The 19,568-nt window shown below is 37.1% G+C and overlaps 5 protein-coding genes and 1 non-coding gene across 9 annotated transcripts; 2 read left to right on the forward strand and 4 right to left on the reverse strand.

The window, feature by feature from the left end:
* Nucleotides 1-356: 356 nt before the first annotated feature.
* On the reverse strand, nt 357-4,495 carry LOC111788686 (lysM domain receptor-like kinase 3). The gene is made up of 11 exons (XM_023669121.2): nt 3,450-4,495; nt 3,284-3,367; nt 2,533-2,832; nt 2,267-2,412; nt 2,081-2,170; nt 1,883-1,988; nt 1,556-1,707; nt 1,373-1,470; nt 1,141-1,288; nt 931-1,038; nt 357-786 (listed from the first exon to the last, which is right to left on the reverse strand). The coding sequence occupies exons 1-11, from the start codon at nt 4,063-4,065 to the stop codon at nt 622-624; spliced, it is 2,013 nt and encodes a 670-aa protein (XP_023524889.2). The 5' UTR covers nt 4,066-4,495; the 3' UTR covers nt 357-621.
* A 4,223-nt stretch (nt 4,496-8,718) lies between these two features.
* Nucleotides 8,719-10,933, forward strand: LOC111788694 (auxin-responsive protein IAA26). Of its 4 annotated transcripts, none has more exons than XM_023669134.2 (6): nt 8,723-9,006; nt 9,132-9,594; nt 10,029-10,309; nt 10,393-10,540; nt 10,622-10,686; nt 10,775-10,933. In XM_023669134.2, exons 2-6 carry the CDS (start codon nt 9,200-9,202, stop codon nt 10,804-10,806), a joined length of 921 nt encoding a protein of 306 aa, XP_023524902.1. In that variant the 5' UTR covers nt 8,723-9,006; nt 9,132-9,199; the 3' UTR covers nt 10,807-10,933. The 4 variants fall into 4 exon arrangements, with proteins under 4 accessions (XP_086977946.1, XP_023524902.1, XP_023524901.1 ...); XM_023669132.2 differs by having other exon boundaries at nt 8,724-9,006; nt 9,097-9,594; XM_087121820.1 differs by having other exon boundaries at nt 8,719-9,594; nt 10,758-10,933.
* Nucleotides 10,934-12,360: 1,427 nt separating this feature from the next.
* LOC111788692 (protein IQ-domain 26) lies at nt 12,361-13,957 on the forward strand. The gene is made up of 2 exons (XM_023669131.2): nt 12,361-12,972; nt 13,064-13,957. The coding sequence occupies exons 1-2, from the start codon at nt 12,565-12,567 to the stop codon at nt 13,799-13,801; spliced, it is 1,146 nt and encodes a 381-aa protein (XP_023524899.1). The 5' UTR covers nt 12,361-12,564; the 3' UTR covers nt 13,802-13,957.
* Nucleotides 13,958-14,284: 327 nt separating this feature from the next.
* LOC111788696 (uncharacterized) lies at nt 14,285-15,204 on the reverse strand. The gene is made up of 2 exons (XM_023669138.2): nt 14,796-15,204; nt 14,285-14,701 (listed from the first exon to the last, which is right to left on the reverse strand). Exons 1-2 carry the CDS (start codon nt 15,035-15,037, stop codon nt 14,437-14,439), a joined length of 507 nt encoding a protein of 168 aa, XP_023524906.1. The 5' UTR covers nt 15,038-15,204; the 3' UTR covers nt 14,285-14,436.
* Nucleotides 15,205-16,585: 1,381 nt separating this feature from the next.
* LOC111789461 (small nucleolar RNA snoR135) lies at nt 16,586-16,732 on the reverse strand. The gene has a single exon (XR_002814359.1). It is a non-coding gene; the product is annotated as a small nucleolar RNA snoR135 (small nucleolar RNA).
* A 526-nt stretch (nt 16,733-17,258) lies between these two features.
* On the reverse strand, nt 17,259-18,811 carry LOC111788697 (profilin). Its single transcript, XM_023669139.2, has 3 exons — nt 18,621-18,811; nt 17,908-18,045; nt 17,259-17,693 (listed from the first exon to the last, which is right to left on the reverse strand). The coding sequence occupies exons 1-3, from the start codon at nt 18,741-18,743 to the stop codon at nt 17,559-17,561; spliced, it is 396 nt and encodes a 131-aa protein (XP_023524907.1). The 5' UTR covers nt 18,744-18,811; the 3' UTR covers nt 17,259-17,558.
* Between the last annotated feature and the right edge of the window lie 757 nt (nt 18,812-19,568).

The raw sequence follows: 19,568 nt of genomic DNA on the forward strand, positions 1-19,568 counted from the left end.
TTAGAAAAAAGATTATATATATATATATTTAAGTTTTTACATGAAAAAAAAAAATTATAAGTTAGTAAATTTTGAGTTTTATGTATGGTTCATGAATTTGAATTTTATATCTATTAGGGTCGACACAAATTTAAAATTTTAAAAAAATAACTGATCTGTTCGATATAAATTTAAATTTATATATTGCGAAACAATGAGTAGATTTGTGAATTTTAAGAAAATAAATAAATTTTACTGTCAATTTTATGGAATTGAATGTGGGGCATGGGGATGAGTTTGTTTTAATTTGATTCATAACTCCTTGGCCTTTTTCTGTGCTTTTTATTTAGTGTTCATCCAAAGCAAAAGCAAAAGCAAAAGCAAAAGCAAGAGAAGTAATATACATCCAACACTGTTACACTTCAACACTAGTTACACTTTAAATTGTAGCGTTTCCTACTCCTGATGGCAGACATTCAAACAAAATAAATGCACTTGTTGTGGGCTTTTAGAAAGTGAGAGGAAGAGTATTCAACACCGTAGCCCCATCCAGGCACATGACTTTACCGAGTGCATTCGAGCCATGCAGGAAGATGAATGAGGGGAGAGGCTAAATGGGCAAAAGTAGGCGGCACAACTATCTTATCTTCCTTGGACAAGACCACTGAAAACTTGGCTGTTACCAGCTAGAGTCGCTTCCCACTCTATTGAAGACAGTAGGATCTGTGACAACGATATCACCACTTCCTTCATGTCCGGTCGTAACATGGGATCCTCATCCACACACTGCTTTCCCAACATCGCCACCTACCACACAACACAAGTGTACCAAACACATCATCATAAATACACAAATCAGCATCGCAATCCAACACTGAGAGAAACGTGTTTGAATGTTGAAGTTTCATTGGCTTTACTGATAGAAGAACTCAGAACTCAGAATGAATGTACCTTGAATAGACAGTCATGAGGATACAAATCCATCATACTTGGATCAACTTGATCTCTTAGACTTCCCATATTCATAGGATCAGGTGTGTTACGAAGAACACCTAGCATCTGCATAAAATGCATCAAAAGGTTAGAGCACCAAATGCACATACTTCTACACAAAACATTTATCTCCAAAGTACCATATATATCCAGCATCATAAAACTTACAATGGATGCCAACGAACGTCTTTCAGGATTTTTCAAAGTCGTGCCCTCAGTTCGTATGATTGCCTCCTTTCCCGATATAAGCTCAAAAAGAACAACACCGTAAGCGTACACGTCGCTTTTAGTTGTAGCAAGTCCGTTACTCAAATATCTACAACAAGTGAGGGTTAGAGAAAGAAACAGTTCAGAAAGATGTTGTCAAGAAATCTACATCCTTCAAATTCTCATCACTTACTCAGGAGCCAGATAGCCATATGTACCCACAACTTTCGTTACTGTAGCTTCACCCTCGTTAGTTTTTCCAACAAGTTTGGCCAACCCAAAGTCAGAAATCTAAGCATAGAAGGAGAGCAGGATTTCAGTGGAAGCTACTTTGCCTAATTCAACAGATAGAACTGTAGGGTGCTTTAAATATCACCTTCGCCCTAAATGAACCATCAAGTAAGATGTTGCTTGTCTTGATATCTCTATGGACATAATGAGGTTTAGTGTGCTCGTGAATGTATTCGAGACCTCTCGCAACATCCAAAGAAATTTGGAGTCTCATAATCCAAGAGAGTGATGTATGACCTGTAATTAGGAGACTAACGTGAATGATTAATATACACACGATGACAAGCGGCATGATTAACTTTTTCACATAAACTAAACAGATAGTCTTACAAGATCTAAGGAAATAGTGAAATTCACAAAAGATAAAAGCTTTAGGGAATGATTTGATTAATGGAGTGAAAATGCATCTTACCCTTGTTCAGAGGATCATGTAAATGACTTTTGAGTGGACCTTTTTGAGCATATTCATAAATAAGAAAGAGCTCCGCCTCACTGGCTGCATAACCAATCAATTCAACCTTGAAAAAACAAAACCAAGCAAAAGTCAAGGTTTCAAATTGTAACCTAGTGGAAATAAATACATCAGCATTCATGAAAACTAGAAGGTTACCAGGTTTGCATGATGAACCTTGCACAGGACTTTCATCTCTGCCAGAAACTCTTTAGTTTTTGTTGCAGTCATTCTCTTTATAGCAACTTCCTAAAACGTCAGATTCGTTGCGTTAGGCAACCAACAAAACCGATATCCTTAGTCCAGTAGAATGCCTTGAAGATGTCAGGGTAGATAACCACAAACCTGGTCACGCAGGATGCCATGATACACTGAACCATAAGTTCCATGGCCAAGCAGACTTGACTCGGAGAAACCATCGGTCGTGGAAAATATTTCTTCGCAGGAGAAAACCACAGGTTTGTCTACATTGAATACATTGCTCTCAATAGCTTCATGAAAGAAGATTCAAGTAACAGTTAGACATCTCTCGAGTAATTTAGCAAACAAAGGTTGAAGCAACTAAAGTATAATGAATTGCTGCATAGGCTATTAACTGTGCTTCTAGTTACCTTTTGGAATTGCACTCTGGTTATCGCTCGACTCCATGCTGGGTTGTTTCCAATCTGCAGAACTACAGCAAATATACCTTCCTGAAGCACAGCAGAAACTTGACTTCCCAAGAATATGGAACTTGTGTGAAACCTTGGCACCAGGATCCTTGGAGTGGCTACTCCTTAATCTAGAAAAGCATTTCGACCACCTACAACAAGCATAACCTCCTATGCCTAATAAAATCAGAACAAGAATAATTCCCAAACTTCCAACAATCCATATATATGGAGGATGACGCTTGGAGTTCTCAGCATTATCTGCAATTCATAATGCAATAGGGTCACAATTTTTCTTAAGTTCATAACAAAAGTAGGCAGTGATTAGAACTCAGAAGTTGAATGTAAGGCCAATACTTGAGGGGAAGGATTTCATAATAGTGATCGAGTTGAAAAATAAGCAGCAGCAAACAAAGAACATGTGGAAACAGACAACCTAAAGGATCTAGAAGAACTGCAGTGCTTCCTCCCAAATAGAAGTTCTACACGAATTTCATAGTCAATGCTCCTCTGAAAGATCACTAGATATAATCTTCAATTTAAGTCAGTAGATTTGACTTAACTCAAAAACAAAGGACCACCAAGTTTAATATTGTTCCCAGACACAATTACATCAACTAGTTGACTTTAAGGATGATTTCCTAAAAGTATGCAAGAAGCAAGTACATGTTGTCTGAATGAGAAATGTCAAAGCAAAGTTCTTCATATCCACCTGAGAAATTGTTGAGAGAATAGGAAGGAGCAGGAGTAGGAGCAGGAGAAATGTGGGTCTCCAATGGATAAGGATCACCAGGAACTACAAAAATTCACAAGTTAAACGAAAAATGGCAATGGAAATCATAACTCAATAAAATTACTTCGATAAAAGAAACACGAACCCGAATTCAGGGGAATATAATACAAAGCACCCACAGTGACATTGCTGGGATTTTGAATTCCATTCACCGACTCAATGCTATCCATACTGACCCCAAATCGGCTAGCCAAAGACTGAATGGTATCGCCATCCCTCATCACATAGCTCATCAAATAGTTCCACAGCCCACTTGAACAGGCACAAAACAGCCGCAAAGACACAACAGCGCCGTTCCTCGCCATTCGGGTGGTGTTGGGCAACAGCGCAAGCCCATCATACGCTTCCAAGACTATGTCATACACAAAACCCCGATTCGATTTGATGGTAAAAGTGGTATTGGTGATGTATTTCTTCAATCCAGAGGCACAGGAGCAATTCTTCCTGATGAACACATAGTCCCGGCCATTGCCTTCGACAGTGACATCTTCAGGCAATACGTCGAACATACTCTGGATCACAGAGAGCGTCTGATTTGGCTGAGGCTTAAAAGCCAGAAACGAGGTGCATAACCGGGTTGTATCCGTACAAGCTAAGGGCGAGGGAGATGAGGAACAGAGGGAATGATGCTGAAGAAGAATGGAGAAGTAGAGAAGAAAGAACAAAGTGCGAATTCGCACAGGATTCATGGACGAAAACATAGAATTCCAGGTACAAAATTAGGGGGATAAAGATAGTGAGTTGGACAGTGAAGAACAGAAAGTAATGGCAGACAAAGGTCGATCAAAATTCAAGGCACACCCATACAGAAAAGGAAAAGAAAAAGGAAAAAACAGTATGTGGGTAAGTCAGAAAATGAAACCCAATACAGAAGCAAGCAAGAAAATCATAATCTTTATACAAGCCAACTAAAAAGCAGAGAGGACTGGGAAGTTGAATGAATGAATAAAGTGAAGACTTGGAGGAGAAAACAATTGAAAGGAGAAGAGGTGGAAAGAAAATGGAAGAAGAAGAATGATGGGGTTTAGGGAGGAAGAACAGAGGAAAGAAGTGAAGAAAAGGGCAGAAACAGAGCAGTTGTGAAAGGCAAGAAAGAAGAGGGTTTCTTTTTCTTTTTCTTTTTCTTTTTCATTTGTACAGAGTATGTAAATGGGGTGCCATGCCAGTGGGGGCAGGGAGAAGAGCTGGCGAAAGAAAGACGACAGTTGGAAATGGGCCCCCGCAAACAACTCACCCATCTGTTGTCTTGGACCCAATCACTCGTCAATCCTCACCCCTAGCCCTAACCCTAAAATCCACTTCACTCCCACCCTTTCATTCTCCGGCAAACTAAGTTTCAAAATTAACTAAATCTTGAATCCAAATAAAATGGACAATATCTATCGGCGCCGCTGTTATTTGAAGGTCTGAACAATTTTTTTTTATATTTGTGTACCAAATTATATTCCAAAAAGGGAAAAAGATAAATAAAGCGTATTGAGAGAATTGACTGGGTGGCCCGCACGTGGACTACAGACAACTGTAAAATTACGTTTTCGCTGCGGACTTAGTTGACGTGCAATAACCCTCGAAGGGTTAAAATAATAATTTCAATTTTTTAACGTAACACTAATAATTAGCAATAATTGGCTTAATGTTGCTCATTGTTTTATGTTATTAATAATTCTTATTAACCCACCATTAATCATTGCTCTTCTAATAATATATGTTTCAATAACGTGCATGTGTATACACAAATATTATAATTAAAGACAACCTAATAATATTTGGTAATATGTGGATAATAAAGACAAGGGAGGGTGTCTTTTTCTTGTCTGTCTGGACAAAATTATGAATCAAAGCTTGTGGAACATTGGGTGAGTGTTTTCTTTTTCCATATGGGAAATGTTCTTTGTCGGCTTGCACTTGTTTTTCCCTTATAAAACAATTTACCTTTTATCATATTATATTTTCTAGCTATAACTAATACAAAAAGAAAAAAAAAATCATATTATATTTTTAAGTTAGTGAATGATTAATGAATATTGATTAGAAGTGGTAAAAGTAATTATTTTTAAGTTAGTAAGTGATTAATGAATATTAACTAACTAAGTTCGAATTGTTGATGGGAGCATTTCTAGTGGCCCATTTGGTTGAATTGAAGCCCAATGCCCCTTCCCTTTCCAGTGGGCCAAACAATTAAGGCCCATACTTCATGGGCCAATTTTAGATATATATATATATATATTTTTTTTAATTATGCTTGATGTTCATAATTTCTTTAATTATACCTTAAGCTTTAATGATTTACCACATTAAATATTAATATAATAATTGGGCAAGGTGTGACCCAAACACCTTTTGGCTTTTGGCAGATGATATAAAATTAATACGAAAAATTAAAAAAGGTTATAATAAGGCATGTGGGGTTTGCCTTTCTGGGAGGGTGCCCCAAATGAGAGTGAGTGGTTGTAGGACATTTCCAGGAATATTAATGCCTTTTGCATATAATACATAATTTCATATTTTTTTAATGTTAAAATCATAAAATCTTTTTAATTATTTTTTTTTATTATTATACTCAATATACTACCTTGAGATCTTATAAACTTATAAAAACACAGTTAATATGGACCACGATCTCATTCTCCCATAATGACTTTATTGTGATTATAACATATCTAATACATTATTTAATCATTAAAAAATATATATATTCTTCAAAAAATTAATTAAATAATAAAAAGAAGACTGGGCAGTTGAGATTGGGATGCTTACAATACAATGCACATAATCATGAACTCTGCAATTTTCAATTATAATTTGTTATTACTTTTAAGCATTTCATTTTTTTTTTCTTTATCCAATTCTTTTAGTAAACAAACAAGATTCTTATAATTTTTTTATTTGCCTAAATATTTATTAACTCAGTGTAATCATACTATACCAGGCTCATCCGCCTAAATTTTTATACTTTAATTAGAGATCCCACGTTGGTTGGATAAGAGAACAAAACATTTTTTTTATAGGAGTGTGAAAATCTCTCCCTAATAGTCACGTTTTAAAAACTTGGAAAACATGAAAGGAAAATCACAAAGAGAATAATATTTGTGGATAAGGTTGTTACAAATGGTATTAGAGCTAGACATTGGGTGGTGTGCCAGCGAGAATGCAGAGCTTTGAAGGGGGAGGGGTGGACACAGGGTGGTGTGCCAACAATGACGCTGGATCACGAAAGAGAGTGGATTGTGAGATCCCACATCAGTTGAAGAGGGAAACAAAGTATTTTTTATAAGAGTCTACAAAACTCTCCTTGGCAAACATGTTTTAAAAACTTTTAGAGGAAGATCGAAAGGAAAAGCCAAAGAGGAATCTATATATATTTTATAGTAAGTGAATATTTGAACTTCTTACCTTGTGTCCAATGATGTAATGTCATAAATAGTTGAGTTATACGATGATGATGGACGTGTGTATATATATATATATATATATATATATAGGCCTACCTATATATAGGGGAAAGTGGGGATTGATAGAGCATATGTATATATGAATAATGCTACCAATCACTTCTAATTCCGTTTTCCATAAAGAAGAAGGAAGGAAGGACAAACAAGATAGATGATGTGAAAGCCATTAGCCATCTCCATTGTATTTCATCAATTTTTTTTTTTTTTGTACCCATTAGTTTATTTTAAATTTTATATATAATTGAGCGTCTTTTATCTCATACCCATTTAATTAGTAGAGAATGAGAGAGTTGATTGTTGGAAGTTGTTGGTCGAAGAAAATCAAATAAAAAAATAGACCTAAATAATGAATAATTAGAAGTGTAGGTACCCATTAGAAGAAACGATGAAGAAAGAGGCACTATAATTGAGTAGAGAGGCATCCTTGGTGGTTGTCATCAACATGGTTACCCTTTATTTCCTCAATTCCTTTGCACCTTTTTAACTTCCAATCTCATGCTTCTAATAATTATTATCACAATACAACAATCTTAAAAAGCCAGAGAAAGTTAATACATTTAATATTAATGGACTGCTTTAAACACATTGAAGTAAGAAGTAAAGAAAGTGCAGTAAAAATGAGGAAACTTGAGTAATAATATCATTTGAATTATCATTAACCATTTTTAAAAATGATTGGAGGATGGATCCCACCTTATTATTACTTTATAATTGATGAATAAATATTGGGCAAAATAGCGGCGCCTGCTTTTATGAGCAAAAACAAAAAATGAAAGAGAAAGATAAGAATAACATAAGTGGGAAACATTATAATTATACTAATAATACTAATACTCTTAATTACTTTTGATTAAAATGGAATATTGATGGAATATGTGGAAGAAAAGAAAATATGATTGTGAAGAATCAAACCGTTGGGATGAACCCAAATCCATGAACTAAAAAAGGTTGGATGGTTTGATTTGATTTGACTTCTTGTCTTACTTACATTAACTTCTTCGACTCTAGTAACGCACACACCGAATCATTACCCATTTGATTTAACCTTCTCTCCACGCCTTGCTTCCTCATCACCGTCCATTCCCTTCTTACAAAAATAGTTTAATTTTTTTTTTTTTTTTTAAATTAATGTAGGTTAATCCACCTAATTTAGAATTTAAAGGTGACGTGTAAAGTTGAAGGCACGCGAGTATAAGAAAAAGGCGAAGAAAAGTGGTAAGTTAAAAAGGCAAAGGCAAAGGGGGTGAGTGGGGGTTGTAGTACGGCTGCGTCAAATCGCATAATAATTATTGACGTGGCATAAGGCAATTATAATATGACAATAATTGTTGCTGACTTGGCGTTCTGAAGGCATCCATCCTCGGGCTTGTTGGATGGTCGGAGGTGAGAGAGTGAGATGAATCACGGGCGGGTCACAACACAAAACGACAGCACTACCAAGTGTGCTCAACACCCCCGCTTTCATATACACTTGACACGTGTTTATTAAATAAATAAAAAAAAAAAAAAAAAAAAAAAAAAAAGAGTGAGCCGCATAGGGTACAGTATTTGAGAAGGCTCTGCCAATTTGAGAGTTTGAAGTAATAATGGATACAGATTTATTTAAGGGTTTAGTAAACTCGTATTTGATTTGAAATGATAAGAATGTGTTGTTGAGTTGAAGCTAATTTAAGATTGATGGAGTGTTTCCCCCACAAAAGCAGGCATGTTGGGTAATGGTTGGATCCATTGTTTGTTTGTTTGTTTTGTTCTTCTTCTCTTGCTGGTTACTGGCATTGCATAGAGACACAGAGAAAGAAAGAAAGGAACTTTTTGGATAGAGAGAGATGAGGAGAGTATCTTTTTAGCACGCCTTGCTTCCTGAGCTGAGTAACCCACCAATATATATTTTTGTTTTTTTTCATGTTTTGATTGAGTGAATAATAATGCTCTATATACTGTTCCCTCTTTTGGGTTCTTTTGCTCCTCAAATACATTCTCCTCCTTCAATCTCCTTTCATCTTCCTCTTCTCTCCTCCTCCTCCTCCTTCTCCTTCTCCTTCTCCTTCTCCTTCTCCTTCTTCCTCATTATATATATATCCTCTTCGACCCTTTGCTTCGCTGCCTATTTTCATTCTCTTCTCGTCTTTCTTTCCACGATTTGAGATCTGGGTCCTCTTTTTTATCATCTCTTCTTCAAGATTTCACCAGGTAATTCGGGTACTTTATTTGGGTTCTGTTTTGGTCTTTCATCTAATAACTGCCTCTGTTTCTTACCTCTTCTCTCCTTCTCCAACTCAGTTTTCTTGCCTATTTTCTCCACCAATTTCATTCAGAAAGGATACCAATTCGTATTTCCTGATTTCTCCCATCTGGGTTTCCTCAAAAACCCCCAAATCTTTCAATGGAGATGAATGGGTGTTCTGAGAAAGACGAGGATTGTCCTCAGCTGTTGGATTTGATCCCCAAACACCGCCAATGGCTTTCCGCCGTAGATGTCACCGGAAAAACGCAAACCTCCGACGACAAGAAGCTTGAGCTGACGCTTGGCCTGCCTGGAGATGCCGACTGGTCCCGCAAAGAAAGAAATGACTCTCTTCTCTCTTTTGGCCATTTTCCCACTTCTTCTAAATTTTCTCCCTCCGAGAATCCGTGGCCGTCGTCTGCAAATTTCCTTGGAAAGCTTCAACCCAACAAATTTTCAGGGTTCTGTTCTAAAATGGGAGATTTACAAAATGCTGAAGCTAAATCGTTTCCTTCCTCTGCTAACACACCTGTTTCTAACACTTCTCAGAAAAGGTACACCCTCTCTTTCTCTTGGTGTTTGGTATTATTTTCATGGCTGTTGAAACTCGAAGCATGTGTAAAAAGGACGAAGGGTCATCTTATGACAGGCTTGTGTTCTTGTGGTCCATGTCCTGTCCTTGCATCTTTTTTAATCCTTTCCACTTGGTAATTGAAAAATGGGTCTAATCTTATCTTTCCTTTCCTTTGTCTGTTTGTTTTTTGGCATTAGTCTTAATCAAAGCTTCCCTTAACAAGAATCTTTTTTTAGCTAACTTTTGTTTCAATTTCTGAATTTAGATAAGTGAATGAATTTGGGTTGTAAGGGTCAAGTTGATGAACAGCGGATGTTGTCAATATCTACTTTACTTTGAATGCTCTGTTTTTCAAAGAATTAGGTAGTGAAATACACTAATAAGAATTGCGTAACTGTGTGAACAAATACAAAGGACTGCGCCTGCTCCAGTTGTGGGATGGCCACCAATTCGATCCTCGAGAAGAAACCTCAGAAGCAGCAGCTTTGAGAAGCCTGCAGTGGAGTCCTCGGATGCCGCCCCGAGCAAGCTCCCGGCTCCCCGGGAGAAACGGGTCGAAGCTGGTGGGAAGGGACTGTTTGTGAAGATCAATATGGATGGAGTTCCCATTGGTAGGAAGATAGATCTCAATGCCTATGACAACTATCAAAGACTTTCGTCTGCTGTTGATGAACTGTTCCGAGCCTTACTTGCTGGTAATCTCCACAAGAATTGTTCAAACTTTCCTATTAGCTTCATTCGGAGATTCGTGTTCTGAAATTTGTTGGTGTGTGTGCAGCTCAAAGAGATTCGTCAGGCAGTGGCGTGTTGAAGAAGCAAGAAGAAGAGAAACCAATCACGGGTTTGCTGGATGGAAGTGGAGAATATACGCTTGTTTATGAGGACAACGAAGGCGACAGAGTTCTTGTTGGCGATGTGCCGTGGCAGTAAGCATAACTCTCTGCACATCCTTTTATTACCTACATAACAGTAGAAGCGTTTTGTAATCTCCTGTCCCTGTGTCGCAGAATGTTCATTTCCACGGTGAAGAGGCTGCGCGTGCTGAAGAGCTCTGAATTGCCAGCGTTGAGTGGTGAGTTGAAACACAACCAAACCAACATTCTTGTTTATTTCCTGATTTGATGCCATCACTTACACACACAGGATTTGTTTGATTACAGTGGTTGGTTCGAGGCCGCAGAAGAGAAGTTAAGTTGTAAGGTGAAGGTTTAGAGACGATAGAATCACTCATGCTTTCATCATCATCCCCATACACCAATGGGGTTATGCTTTTCATTTTGTAATTTCTGAAATTGCAATGTAAAATCCAATCAAATCAATCTCCCATCGCCTAAATTAGCCACTCATTTGGTGTTCTAATATAAATCCCTCACTAGGATAAGATTAAACATTAAGATAACTACAAACAAAAGTTCAGGTCAGCGTACTTCAAGAACGAATCGATTCCATTTTAACTTTCGAGACGTAGTCGTGTAGTATCTGAAAAGGGTTTCGAGTTGGGAAAAGGAAGAGGGCATTAGGGAGATGGTTAGAAGAAGGGCATATGGAATGGGAACAAAGGGATGTGGTGGCATCCATCAGTTGTGTCACTGTCATTCAGAACTGGCCTAACTTTGGGCCCAAAAACTGACCAACAAGTCTACTCCTTTTCACTTCTCAATGAGTGGTTAGGGGTGGGAACATTTCTTACTTTACCCTTTGACAACAACATTGCATCCTGTGATTAATGTGTGGCCGACCACGCCAACCCTTGGGTCGGTCTCGACCTCAAGCTCATGTCGACCATGCCATCAACTTCGGTCCTTTTTTTGTTTGATTCACTATCAGATGGCCTCTCCTATCTTAATATGGAATAGTACTAGTTGTGAATGTTTTTTTTTTTTTTTTGAAGGTTATTGCACACGAGGATGGGCAACATAATGCAAATTGGGGTCAAAACCTATGAATCTACCTTCCTATATCACTCAATTATTAGCATTACCATAACTCTAAATTGATGATGTTTTAAATAATTCCTACACTAATGTAAATGTCCTACCGTTTAGCATTCAATATCATTGAAATCAATTAGTGTTTTCACAGCCAACACAATTAACCTGACCTTTTATGCATATGATTTTAAAATCTATATCACATGATTTTCTTAATTTGGTCAAATCTTCACTCTTTCTATTCGAATAATCATCTTAGCTGTCGTACTCCAATGAGGTTAGACTAGTGAATTCGAAATAAATTATAAGTTCAAATTCTCTCTCGACTCTTTTGACGTTTGAAATGTAATATTCAAACATAAAAACAATATCTGTAATTTTTCAGGAAAATTAAATAAAAATTGAATGCGAATTTACCTTACTCCAGCTGATGCCCCCCCTAAAAAAATGGGCTACACCGAACACATTGGGCCTATAGTATCATTATGATGTGTGTGATCAAGTGTGCCCTATTTGGTCCCCTAATCCAACGACCCAAACTCAATTATTGACTTTGATTGTCTGAAAAAATTTGGCGCCTTCAATGAATAATAATAGTTGGAGATTAAGGTATGAGAGTAATTAAATTTAAACTATGGTTTGATTTAAACAAACTATAGGCTATGTTTTTTTTTATATATATAAAAAAAGAAGAAATTATAGGTTATAGATATGAATGAAATAGTGAAGTATTATTGGTTTGTGAATTATTGAGTTGAATAATGGATGAGTTAGATGCGTATTAATATTATGATTTAATTTAGGGTAATATGATTAGAAATGAGTGAAAAGAAGGAGGGCAGTACAATTATAGTGAAACTCTGTGTAATTCTTTTACTGTCTTTGACTCAATTTTCTCTCTCTCCGATTAATTTCCAACGGAGGAGGAGGTGGAGGAGGTGGAGGAGGAGGGTATTCAAAAGGCAATATGATATCCACACACAACACATCAGAAAACACAAGAATCTCACCAAGTCAGAATGGGAAAGGCGATGAGATTGTTTAGGGCCTTATTGGGAATGAGGAGAGACAAGAATGCCGATCACAATTCATGTTTACCTGCCGATGGTGAAAACCAAGAGAGGAATCGGTGCAGTTTTTCAAAATCCGGGAAGGAATTCACCGGCGAAGTTCCGAAGCTGCCACCGCCGCCGAGAATGGCGGATGCTGATTGGCAGAGATCTTGTCCTGCACAGGAACAGCGTAATGAGCATGCGATCGCTGTCGCAGCAGCATCGGCTGCTGCTGCTGATGCTGCTGTGGCGGCGGCTCAAGCGGCGGTGGCGGTTGTTATGCTTACCAACCAAACTAGAGGAGGTGGTTTGTTCAATGGAGGGAAACTGATTTCGGCTGCTCTCACAATTCAAAAGGTTTTCAGAGGCTTTTTGGTAAATCAATCGGTTTCATAATTTTTGGTTTAATAATCCTTTTCCCCAATAATTATATTTAAATTATTTGAAATTTGAAATTTGATTGCAGGCAAGGAAGGCACTTCAAGCATTAAGAAGTTTGGTCAAATTACAAGCTTTAGTTAGAGGCTTTCTCGTTCGAAAACGAGCAGCCGCCACATTACAGAGCATGCAAGCTCTAATCCGAGCACAAACCACCGTCCGATCGCAACGAGCTCGTCGTTCAAACAACAAAGAGAACAAATCCCTGCTGGAAAAGTCTCCGGATATCGGCGACGTGAGATTTCTTTTCTCGGACGAAATCGAAGACCCCAAAATCGTGGAAATCGACAAACTATTCCAGAAACCCAAATCGAGGTCCCGTCATTTCAACAATCTCCTCTCGGAGCTTGCCGACGACCGGCCGTCGCCGTACCTCTGGACAATGGCGTCGCCGGCCAGATTCTCAGGCGGGGAGTGGTGTTTCACCGGCGGAGAGGAGTGTGGGAGAATGTCGACAGCCCAGAGCACGCCGCGTGTGCGGAACTACGGGTGGACGACGGCGGCGGCAACAGCGACGCCGGCAAGGGTGGTGTACGGCGAAGGGTTTTTCCGTCCGTTTACGAATTTTCCGAATTATATGGCGAGTACGAAATCGTTTAAGGCGAAATCGAGGTCGCGAAGCGCGCCGAAACAGAGGGCGGAGGGTTGGACGAAGAACAGAGTGGCGTTGAATGAGATTATGGGAGGCAGGAACAGCACCAGTGGCGTGAGAATGCAGAAATGTTGTAATCGGATTGAAGGAGATGAAGGGTTTGATGAATTCTGATTTTTGTTGAGACAAGTTTGAAAGATTGAATCAGAGTGTTCCTGTAAATTCATAATTTCTCGATCAATTTCTTACTTTTGTTTTTGTTTCTTTTACATAAATGACAAAAATCATGTTTGTTTGTTTGTTCATCTAAATTTAGCCTTACTTTTACTACTCACTTATATTCACCTTTGAATTTGATAAACTTACAACTTTAAGGTTAATTTGATAAACTCATGTTTTTGTTCATTATTTTATTATTCAATTAAAAAAAATATATAACTTGAATTGACAAATTTGATTCACAAGTTTCATAGGTTTGAATTGTTGTTGTTTAAGGTTTGATCAGCAAAATGGAAAACAATTTGAAATATCTAAACCAATTGCTCATCAATTCATTTATGATGCAGAAGAAGGGTACTAATTTTCCAGTTTCTACGCGTATGAATTCTGTATCCAGTTGTGTTATTAACATTCATTCCTCCTTTTTCAACAAACATCTGAACTCAATAATAGTTTAGATTAATATCAATCATTCCCCTATTGTAAAACCAAAACTCCCAACAATAATGGGCCAATTTAATGTTGTAAACCTACTACGCAGACATCATATACACACAGAAATGGAAGGCTATCACAACCAACCAACCAAATCACTGCCTCTCATAACCGGGACAAGAGACAGAGATCTTCTTGGATGATGATGATGATGATGATGATGCCTTCTTAAAACTGGGAGCCTTGGGAAGAGTATAAGCAGCACATTTGTGGGTGTCCAACCCTCCTGCATAGCTCTTACATCCGCTCAATCTACTGCTGTAAGGGCTTCTCTTCTTCGGAAGGTCTTCTATGCTTCTTACACTTGATAGCGATGTAAACGACTGGGATTTCCCTTCATAGAACATGGACAGTCCTCTCCTACACAAACAAACAGTGGTTGCCGTTACAAATTTGAATTCTTTTATGGAAGGAAAGGGAATTGGAAGCATCGCATCAACACAACAACACTTACTTGATTGGGAGTTGGGCAAAAAGCTCTGTAAAATCCTCCAATGCTCCATTGGATGGAGATGAAGAATTTGAAGTGGATGAACACGCATCATCCGACGAATTGCTTGAATCTTCGAAGGAAGATGTGGAAGAGGCAAGGTTGTAGTGATGATACTCACCGCCCTTGCCCCAATCATCTTCCAACTCTTCATGGAACCCTTTGCACAGAGCAACAGAACAAGGCTGATGAAGCAATCCACCCATATTCAAGAAGCAGAAGATGAAGAACAGCAGCAACACAAACAGAGAGAAACAGAGAAAAAAAACCAGAAATTGATAAAGGATGCTTTGATGGGATAAGCTTTTGATGTATTTATATTTATATATATAAGATAACCCTTTCAACACAAACAGCCTTTGAGTCTATGACATTTCTTGTGGAACATTTATAGGCAGCGAGAGAAAATTCCAAGTTGTTGCTTATTTTTTTTTATTTTAAATTAATAAATAAATAAAAGACAGGGTAATTGATGGTCTCACATGAAAAGGCATAGAATTCCCAAACCACCAAAGACCCAAAAGCATAAATGTCAACCATGAGGCATGAAAGCACATAAACTCCATACACTTACATAATTTAGTTTTTATAATTTTAAATGTTAGGATCAGTAGATAATCTACGATCGTTTTATCAAATTATAAAGATTATTTTTGAAGTTATTATTTTTGAAGTTATATCACAAAATTCTAAGACTATAGAAACTAAATTCTGACTTTCTCCAAACTCTAGAAATAGGCTCGTTTTCATAAGATTCTTGGTTATCTCGTGGGGGTATGGTGGGATGGTATGAAAAGGAATAGATTGAGGTTTGAAAAGTAAGGGATAAGCTCAAAAAAGATAAGAGATAAGCATCCAAAGATCCACATAGGAAGAAAGGGTCGCTATCATCCTTCATTTCGTATGAAATTTTGAAAAGAAGAATGTTTGGTCAAAAAGAAGAACACATGGTAGCAGATGGATGCGCATACACATTTGGTTGGTGGGGGGAACCACCATTTTTCAATTAACACAGCTAAATTGAATACAAAATATATTATTTTAGTACCCAAAACAAAAACCTTTACAAAAAATAAAGAATAAATATTACTTTTCAAAAAATAAAATACGCCATACTTATGGGTCCCTTTTCGGCCGTTGAAATTTGGAAATATTTTTCTGATAATTTAGAATCACTTTTTATCTTTTTCCCTTTTTCCTTGATAATTTCGAATCATTTTTTTTTTTATCTTGTCGCTTTAAAATATTATAAAAATTAATATTTTAACACATTTTATAAAAATTAAATAAATAAATATGATTTGCCATCAACATAAAACATATGTAACTCTCTGTTTTTTTCTTTGGTTTATTATGCTTGTAACTTTTGAGAATATTGTAGTTAAGAACAAAATATATTAGAGAATATTTGGAAGATAATGGTGCCGTAATTTATGCCTTTGATGGTAAACATTGCAGCTGTATAATTCTCCTTTTGTATCAAATTCATTGTATTTTGAGATTTAATCAATGGTTAATCAGAAGATCACAATGCTTGTCCACATTTTCTTCGTTTAAAACATTATGAACCCTAAAAATGTTCGAAACAATCAAAACAAATATCCAACAAAAACCAGTGGCGATTGCGAACTGATGTTTAGGGGATCCAAACAATCGTGTGTGACGTTGTTGTTTTAGTAATTCAATGTTGAAAAATCTTTGGTTTGGATTGGATTCGATTCGAGTAATTTAGAATTAAAAGAGGGAGAGGAATGTGATGTAGGGAAGGTGATTGTTGAGAAATCAATGGGAGATGAATCACAACTGCCCACCTTCCCTTGAGGATTTGATGTTGCAGGGAACTCTTTCGGAACAGAGTGCACTGAGATTAGCACTACGCCGATACACACAATCCCTGCTTTTCAAGCTCTAATGTTCTAAATCGGAGTCATTCAAGGATTAAATAATTTAGCAGGAACCTGAATCCAAGCAGACGGCGGAAGAACAAGGAGAAATCTGAAAAATAATGCCCATCTCAATCCCTTGCGGTGGCCTGATTATATAGAGGCAGAGCCGCAGCTAGGGTTTTGAAGATTCATCCTTACACGTTCATAATTACGAAAATGCCATATAACCAAATGGTGCCGTTACATCGCATGAATAAATAATATTTACATTATTAACATTCACACAAATAAACAGAATAATGCTTACTAAATTAATAAAAATATTTATAAAATTTATATTTTTTCTAAAAAGTTTCAATTTAAAGACTACATAAAATTTTTAAAAGTCATACATCTTCCATAATATAGTCAGTATTCTTGAGATGTAACAGGAATAATATTTTTGAATTTCTTTAAAAGAAACATTTTAAAGATATTTTTAAAATTTTTGAATGGTATGAACACTTTATCATTACAATTAAAGTAGAGTAATAACCGAGAGTGATCACAAATTTCATATTTATATCAAAACCAAAACAGGGATACGTACAAGCTCATAACGTGAAATACTTTCAAAAACTCATATGTGAAGTAGTGTATTCGCAAATACACACAAAAATATAAGCCAAAATACATGGAATGGGTAGAAATCAGCGACCAAAATTGACCACACTCTTGCTATTCATCCTGATTCTTCACACTGTTACTTTGTGTAACAACTGAGTTCACAGCTATAAATAGCAGGACACCAGCTAAAAGTCCCAATTATGAGTAGAAAAGAAGAATGAAATTAAGATGAAAATTACATGCCTTGATCAATCAGGTAATCTCCCAACTTCTCGACAATCATGTTGCACTGTCCTGGAGTCATGGGTTCATCATATAACCCAAAAACGAGTGCTTGGTTTGTTTTCTTTACAGTGATCCCAGAAGTGCCCTGTCAAATGGATGAAAATAAGAAAGATAAACACACAAATCACCCAGAAAAAGCGATGTTCCAAGAAAGCTTCATCAGAAGAGAAGCTGCCACTCATGTTTTGTTGATTTGTTGAAAGAAGTTGACAGCCTATGAAATATATCATCAACATTGAGGATCGATTATAATAACATTCAAAGACAACCATGGGAAGATTTCAGGTGCCAAGGCGAACCTTCTTTCCACGGATAACAGCTCCAGATTCCCCCTGGATAACCATGTACTTTGATCCAGCAAGGTGCAAACCAGTCGGGGCAAGAGATCCAGGCTCATCAAAATCCTTCATAATGGCAGACATCTCTTCTGGCTTGAACTACAATAATCGCCCAAAGAAGACAAATATTTATTCGTCCGAGATACTACTACTAGCCAACAACATTGCGAATACGAACTTTCCAATCACTTAACAATAAGAACAATTGCTTATACGAAGTTTCCAATCGCTTAACAATAAGAACAATTGCGAACACGAAGTTTCCAATCGCTTAACAATAAGAACAATTGCGAACACGAAGTTTCCAATCCCAACATAACTATACATATCTGAAACAGATTCCCTCAAATTCCTGCTGGAACTAAACATAAATTTCAACTTTCTGATCCATATTCTTACATACGCTCATTGCAAGTTAACAAGAACCAAAACAACAGAAAATAATCTGGAATCATCTCAACAAAGCAATCAAAAAACCTAGAAAACTGAAGGTTCAGTAATACTCTGATCATAACAAACGATGTAGACGATCGATTTTCGGCATACTCACGGAGCCTGATGGATCAAAAACGCCTAAAACAACAAAAAGGATGGGGAGAAAAAACAACAATGACATAGAATTATTTCGGAACAAAACGAGAAATGCGGGATTTGATAAGAGGAAAGAGGAAAACCTTGGGGAAAGCAGGGCTCTGAGCCCAAACAGCACCGTCGTTCCCGATTATAGCAGCGGCTTGGAGATGATGGCCATCTACATCATACATCAATTGATCATCAATGTAAGATTGCCACGACATTTTGGATCTGAAGCAATCAAATTCCCTCTGTATTTTTCGTTTTTTCTGGCTCTTTCACAGCTTCCGTGTCGTTCGAACCTGAAGTTGGGAGAGGTTTATATATGGTAGTGTTTGGAAGTTGCAATTTGCAAAACCGCTTTTTTGTGGGACCCGCGGTAGGACCGGATCCGTATGATTGAGTTTTGGTGGTCCCACCTAACGTATTGTGAGCCGTTGATTTCGATTTGATCGAACGAGTGTTAATCCACAAGACTCGTTCGGAGTCGGACCCAATGAAACGTGGCAGATGGGAGCTCTGATTCGCTGTATCCACAATCATTTTCCCCATGCAATCGTAGCCGTCCGATAGTCTTGCCTGCCTTTGGTGGGTCCCACCTTCTTAAAATTGTTTGTAACCTCGACTAACTAAATAATAGAAAATACTTGAACTTTATCCTTTATTTAAAAAACATCACTCAATTTCCAAAACTTGAAAAAAAAAAAAAAAAAAAAAACTCTTTTAGATTAAATTTTTAATATTGTGCTTAAAAAAAAAAAAAAAAAACTAAAATTCTTGTTTAGTTGAGAGTGAAGACAAATACAATGATATAATGAAGGTTCTCTAAAGAAGTGAGACTTTTGATTCATAAATTTCAAGCTTTTTGTTTAAAAGTTTATAAAGACGAAGGCTTTAAATGGTTGAAGAGGTGACCGTGATGATACCACACCCATATGGGTGAGGGTCATGCAAGAAATTCCCAACAATTGGGACCAAACTTATGTATATATATTTAGAATAAGATTGGATTTTGATTGGTTTGTGTTATGTGATTGCAAAATAGAGGA

Source organism: Cucurbita pepo, chromosome 2 (genome assembly GCF_057944985.1).
Source record: "Cucurbita pepo subsp. pepo isolate OVF chromosome 2, ASM5794498v1, whole genome shotgun sequence".
Lineage (NCBI taxonomy): Eukaryota > Viridiplantae > Streptophyta > Magnoliopsida > Cucurbitales > Cucurbitaceae > Cucurbita > Cucurbita pepo.

What these genes read in the sequence shown, in the direction of transcription:
- LOC111788686 (XM_023669121.2), bottom strand. Translation starts at nt 4,065, where the DNA reads ATGTTTTCGTCCATGAATCCTGTGCGAATTCGCACTTTGTTCTTTCTT. An exon ending in TTCTCTCAACAATTTCTCAG is followed by an intron (nt 2,833 to 3,283) that starts GTGGATATGAAG and finishes TATGAATTGCAG; the next exon opens with ATAATGCTGAGAACTCCAAG. An exon ending in CTCATGACTGTCTATTCAAG is followed by an intron (nt 787 to 930) that starts GTACATTCATTC and finishes GTTGTGTGGTAG; the next exon opens with GTGGCGATGTTGGGAAAGCA.
- LOC111788694 (XM_023669133.2), top strand. Translation starts at nt 9,200, where the DNA reads ATGGAGATGAATGGGTGTTCTGAGAAAGACGAGGATTGTCCTCAGCTG. An exon ending in GTTCCGAGCCTTACTTGCTG is followed by an intron (nt 10,310 to 10,392) that starts GTAATCTCCACA and finishes GTGTGTGTGCAG; the next exon opens with CTCAAAGAGATTCGTCAGGC. An exon ending in GTTGGCGATGTGCCGTGGCA is followed by an intron (nt 10,541 to 10,621) that starts GTAAGCATAACT and finishes CCTGTGTCGCAG; the next exon opens with AATGTTCATTTCCACGGTGA.
- LOC111788692 (XM_023669131.2), top strand. Translation starts at nt 12,565, where the DNA reads ATGGGAAAGGCGATGAGATTGTTTAGGGCCTTATTGGGAATGAGGAGA. An exon ending in AGGTTTTCAGAGGCTTTTTG is followed by an intron (nt 12,973 to 13,063) that starts GTAAATCAATCG and finishes ATTTGATTGCAG; the next exon opens with GCAAGGAAGGCACTTCAAGC.
- LOC111788697 (XM_023669139.2), bottom strand. Translation starts at nt 18,743, where the DNA reads ATGTCGTGGCAATCTTACATTGATGATCAATTGATGTATGATGTAGAT. An exon ending in AGAGCCCTGCTTTCCCCAAG is followed by an intron (nt 18,046 to 18,620) that starts GTTTTCCTCTTT and finishes CGATTATTGTAG; the next exon opens with TTCAAGCCAGAAGAGATGTC. An exon ending in CTGTTATCCGTGGAAAGAAG is followed by an intron (nt 17,694 to 17,907) that starts GTTCGCCTTGGC and finishes TCCATTTGACAG; the next exon opens with GGCACTTCTGGGATCACTGT.
- LOC111788696 (XM_023669138.2), bottom strand. Translation starts at nt 15,037, where the DNA reads ATGGGTGGATTGCTTCATCAGCCTTGTTCTGTTGCTCTGTGCAAAGGG. An exon ending in TTTGCCCAACTCCCAATCAA is followed by an intron (nt 14,702 to 14,795) that starts GTAAGTGTTGTT and finishes TTGTTTGTGTAG; the next exon opens with GAGAGGACTGTCCATGTTCT.